Raw genomic sequence first — 5,307 nt, 5'->3', positions numbered from 1 at the left:
GTTGTAGACCAATAAAATGATTTTTATCCACCAAAGCCATGACAATTCTTCTATGCTTGAGTTGCTCCATGCAAACCGCATGTTTCGGTTGCCTTGGCCGCATAAATTGCAGACAATGAAGAGAGGTTATCCGGGACGTCCCTCTTAAACTTAAGAAGGAGCTTGCTTGGTTTAATTCCCCAACTTGTTCTTACTTGTTCGAACTCGTGCGCTTTCAACTTGGCAACTTGGCAATGCCCAACAAGAGTTTCCGGATCTTTATGGTTATGCCAACCAACATCAACTCTACTCATTCTCCACATGTTGTCGGTGTCTTTGTTCCTCCCAAAAATAATCTTGAATAGGCATCCACACTTCTTTGACTTGGTCTTGTACACCCTAGTCGTCTTCTTATCATACACATAACCCTTTCTCTTGTGACTTTCTTCTGGCGACCCATAACACTCGCATACCATTTCAAACCGCGTATATTTTTCTTGGTGTTTTTCACTAGAACGCACATCTTCTCTTTTTCTTTCTCAATAATCCAATTTACCGCGTCGTCTTTTTCCTTCCATTCCAAATAATTAGCATAATGTTCGGAAGTATCGGGACCCCTAATTTTCTGAGCTTGAGGCTGATCCGCCATCGGTCCAATGCAACAATCTATAAAACATCAAAAGTTAGTTGATATGTATTACCATCGTCGGCAAGGTCGACATATAAAACACTGTCGGCTATAAAGAGACGGCACGTAAGAAAAAACCAACATTGCCGACATGAGAAAAGACGGCATGGTTGGAAAACTTGAAGATGTCGGCTTAAGCATTTTCAAGTTATTTTGTATTACCAAGGTCGGCAAGGTCGATATATAAAACATTGCTGACTAGAAACAGCCGACACGTAAGAAAAATTTAACATTGCCGGCCATACAACAGTCGGAAAGTTTTTAAAACTTGAAGATGCCGGCGTAAGCATTTTCAGTAACGGCTCCTGTGTCCCAAAAAAATGGAGGTCGGCATGGTTAAAATTTTCAACCTTGCCGACACGATTACTGCTCATGAAAAGTCGGCACGTTGTTCAATTAACAACCACGCCGACGTGTTGGGCCGGCATGATCGACAATCGTCGACCCTGCCGACCCTACGCAACAAAAATGAAAAAACAAAACCAAAATCCATCATTTGCATGGAAAAATCACAATCTTCACCACGTAGGTTGTCTACTTGATTACTTGCAGCTTCATTCTCTTCTTCTTGGTCATTGGATTCTTCGTTTGGCTCAATACATTCATCACTTCCATACCCATCATGAGTTTGAGGAAAATAAAAGTGAGGGTCATGCATGTAATCCATTTGATCATCATCTGGTAAATCATCATACAAATACTCATCTGTAGGAGGAAAGTTAGAAGACTCCCCCACTTCAAAATCAGGATTTGAATCACTCATATCACAAATTTCTCAAAAACCCTAACTTCCCCCCCCCCCCCCCCCCCCCACCCCCAAAAAAACTTCCTCTACTACTTCATTCTACTTCCCTCTTTAAATGATTTCTAAAACCCAATTCATAACTACATCAACTAACTAATCTAACTAATTTAACTAATCTAATCATTTTAGATTAAATTAGAGTTAATCATTGTGGAGGGCATTTTAGCCATTTAGAAAATTCTAAGTTAAGAGGTGACTTGACTTTACTTCATAATACCCTGATTTTGTCTTATTGGGTATACCCCAATCAAGACAGGTATATAAACGGATTCATCAGATAAATAAATATTTACACCAAAATGTCGAAACCTGACAAATTTTTAGGTCAGTAAAAGTACTTGATTGGTCTGCTATTAGAAACAGAAGAAACAAATCATTATATTTCCCTGTAAAAACATTTCTTACCATTTGCCCTTGTCTTTTAGTCACTGCAAAGGACTGACCCGCAGTAAATCTTCGCAGTAAAGTCAAGTTCTTCACTAGTAGTAGTACTTTTTTTTTTGTTCCCAGCAGTAAAAAGGAAAAAAATTAAGTGGTTATGTTTTACAATGACGAAATTGCCCTCAGAAATGATCCCAGCTGGCCACATTTAATACACCTGAAGACTATATGGAGAAAGAGTGCGTGTAAAAGAAAATTAAGACAAGAAGATTTCGATTTGCTTAATTAATCAATTAATAATACAAATAATACAGCTTCTAATTTCTAAAGTACACAAGGAATTGTTAATTACTAAAGTTCATAAATCAGAAAAAAAAGGTTTTTTTTTCTTTCTAATTCATCACTGATTTTATTAATTAAGAAAATTAATTAAGTTAATTGAAAAGGGAACAGAAACTTTTAATTTCTGATTCAGTGTTCTGTAACTTCTGTTCTTGTTGTCTCTTCCTCCTCTGATTCAACTCATTCAAGAAGAAGACAGTAGCAGCAGTAAATAAGTAACTTCATGGAAACAACATGAATACAGCTTCTAAATGAAAAATGGAAAGATTTGATCAAACCAAGAAATAAGAAGAAGATTAAATAACTTCAATACTACTGTTGCATGATTTATAGAACTTATTTTTGATCCTTAAAACTGTACATAGAGAGATTTTGATTCACTAAATTTGGCACGCTGACTACTGACCCAGAGCCTCAAAATGAAGTTAGAAGAAGAAGAGACTGAAACTGTATTTATAAACTATTAAGAATCCCTTAGAAGAAAAATTAAAAAGGGCTCTAAAAACTCACAAGCAAAAGAAACACACAAAAAAGAAAACATGACTGAAATTAATAATCCCATAACAAGGACTCAAAAGTTGAGGTTGAAGAAGAAGATTCATGTGGGAGAAATAAATTATTCTGCTGATGATCAGGAAAGAACCCAGAACAATCTTCATTAAGACTTTGTAACCATGGAGTAGGATAAAACCAACCGTCGATGGACGAATCGTTAATAAAGATGTACTCGTTTTGTTGCGATTCTTGTGATTCGTCGAAATAGGAAGTGAGTCGAGGTAATTCGACGATTTGAGTCAATTCATCTTCAGTCGTGGTTGTAGGAATATTGTTTTTGGAAGTATCAGAACAAGAGCTGGATGTAGTTGTAGTAGCAGTAGCAGTATTATTAGAAGAACATAAAGATGAAAACGACGTTGATGTTGATGATGACGATGATGATGAAGGTGATGTTGCTGTTGATGACGGAGACGGTGATGATGATGATACTGAATTATTGAAGTTTGGTTCCATTGTTGCAGCTTTAGTAGCAGCAGCTTGGATATCACGAGGTGAAGTAGAAGCCGGACGAGGTAATGAAGAAGCGAGTTCTGGGAAATTAAGAATGGCGGAGTTACCTTTAATACTTAAAGCCGCTACATCATGAGCTCTTGCTGCCATTTCTGGTGTTGGGAATGTACCAAGCCAGATCCTTGATTTCTTTCTTGGTTCTCTAATTTCCGATACCCATTTACCCCAATTGCGCATTCTCACTCCTCTGTATGTCGGATGTTTCCCACAATCTCTCGCTCTTTTCCCTGTCGTGGGCTTCTCATGATCATCAGTGCTACTAGGCTCTTTAGATTCTTGTTGATTTGAGATAACAGCTGCTACATTTTTACTCTGTTGTTGTTGATCAGATGATGAATATGATAACTGAGATGATGAGTTACTAGTTGTACTACTTTCTCCCTCTGAATTGTTTGGTGTTCGATCAAGTAGTACCATTTTTATATAATGATCACTGATCAATGGAACTCAAATGATAAAAAAATTCAATTTCTTTCACTCTCAGAACAGTCAGTAGTTTAGATAAACAGCAAAATAAGAAGAGGGATTAGCTCAAAAGGATCAATGAGATAGATTGAAGTTCTTCAGAGAAAGAAAGAAGTAGACATTGAAAGAGTTGGGAGGTTTGAAGATGGATCAATGGGGTTTATATAGACTCTGAGAAAGAGGTATATCATGGAGGAGATACTATGTATACGAGTACTCCTTGAAATACACAGCTAAGACTACACACACCTCAGGGAAACAAAAACACAGAACCCACACGGAGTTTTAGAGAGAGTACTGGTGAGAGGAAGAAGAAGAAGAAACTGGGAGAGAGTCTGAGAAGAAGGGGGATTTTTATTGTGAGAGGAGGAGGAGGGGTCGTATGTACGTATTCAACTTTTTGTAAGGTGACCCCAGACCAACCTATCATTTCTCATTGACATTCATACATTTACACTACCGCCTTCTACCTCTACCTCTTGTAGAGAGGAGGGTGGATATGGGGTAGAATGGTGGGGTAAGCAAAGAAATGGGTCACCCTGCTAGAGCTCATGGGGTCCTCTCTCTCTCACAGTGGCCACTACACCCCTCATTAAAATCTTTGCAGTGTATTTTCTAGAGTTTGTTTTTCACTTTCACCTATGTTTCCTATTCATTTTTCTAACACTTGTCTCTTTCTGTATCCTTACTCTTTATCATCCATCGTTTTCTTTTTCTTCTTCCTAGATTATGCATTTGTAAAGATCATATATACACGTATTTATTTTTTTTTTCTTTTTTTTGTATACTAGAGTTGTATATTTTGCTTAATAAGATTTCGGCTAAAAGTGCATTAAATTTGTACAGGGTGATTGATAACTGTATCCAAATCTGAATTATGAATTGGGGGCTATCCATCTTCAGATTTTAAAGGGTAACTTTTACTTGTTCGCAGGCTTTATATATTTATTTTTGTAGCCTATTCTTAGCTCTTGCAAGTGGCTTTTTTTCTTTTTACTTAGGTTGCTACGTGGGGTTATTAATTTTTAGAACTGCACATGAGCCGATACAGTCTGGTTTTCTGTTGGAACCGGTATCTGTACACGGAGCTGACCGGTTCCTTAATTTGAGAACCGGTACCTGTATTTGTACCTGTAAGACCGGTCCGGTTCCACTCCGGTACCGGGTTTTTACCTGTAAAACAAAATATGCAGCATAATATTTTCTTTATCAATTGTTCTTAACAGATTAAATACATCATATGTTCTTAAGATGAACAAAGGTTTAAAACAAGTTACAAGTTACTTGAACTTCTGAAACAAGCAGTTCAAAGTTCTGTGTAACATTAAAACAAAGTTAAAAAAACATTTCCAGACCACTTTCACTTCCATTTCATAAATATGCAAGACTGCGACAACGATAAAACATGAATATTAAGCTCTCTGTCGCCCAATTGCTTGAAAGAACGGGCATCTTTTAATATGAGCTATCAAATTAGATGTCCCATTTCGCATGGCATCAGCAACATATATCTTTGAGCAGTGCCTACACCTTGCTGTCAAAGTGTTCACATACCGCAGATCTCAGTTTTTCTTGAGTT

At 37.3% G+C, this 5,307-nt stretch overlaps 1 protein-coding gene across 1 annotated transcript; it reads right to left on the bottom strand.

Moving 5' to 3' along the window:
- Positions 1-2,491: 2,491 nt before the first annotated feature.
- Positions 2,492-4,070, bottom strand: LOC113338084 (dehydration-responsive element-binding protein 3-like). The gene has a single exon (XM_026583603.1). It carries the CDS (start codon positions 3,678-3,680, stop codon positions 2,745-2,747), a length of 936 nt encoding a protein of 311 aa, XP_026439388.1. The 5' UTR covers positions 3,681-4,070; the 3' UTR covers positions 2,492-2,744.
- Positions 4,071-5,307: the final 1,237 nt, after the last annotated feature.

Source organism: Papaver somniferum, unplaced genomic scaffold (genome assembly GCF_003573695.1).
Source record: "Papaver somniferum cultivar HN1 unplaced genomic scaffold, ASM357369v1 unplaced-scaffold_18, whole genome shotgun sequence".
Classification (NCBI taxonomy): domain Eukaryota; kingdom Viridiplantae; phylum Streptophyta; class Magnoliopsida; order Ranunculales; family Papaveraceae; genus Papaver; species Papaver somniferum.
Note: the sequence above shows the minus strand (reverse complement) of the source record. Positions and strands in the feature narration are given on the sequence as shown.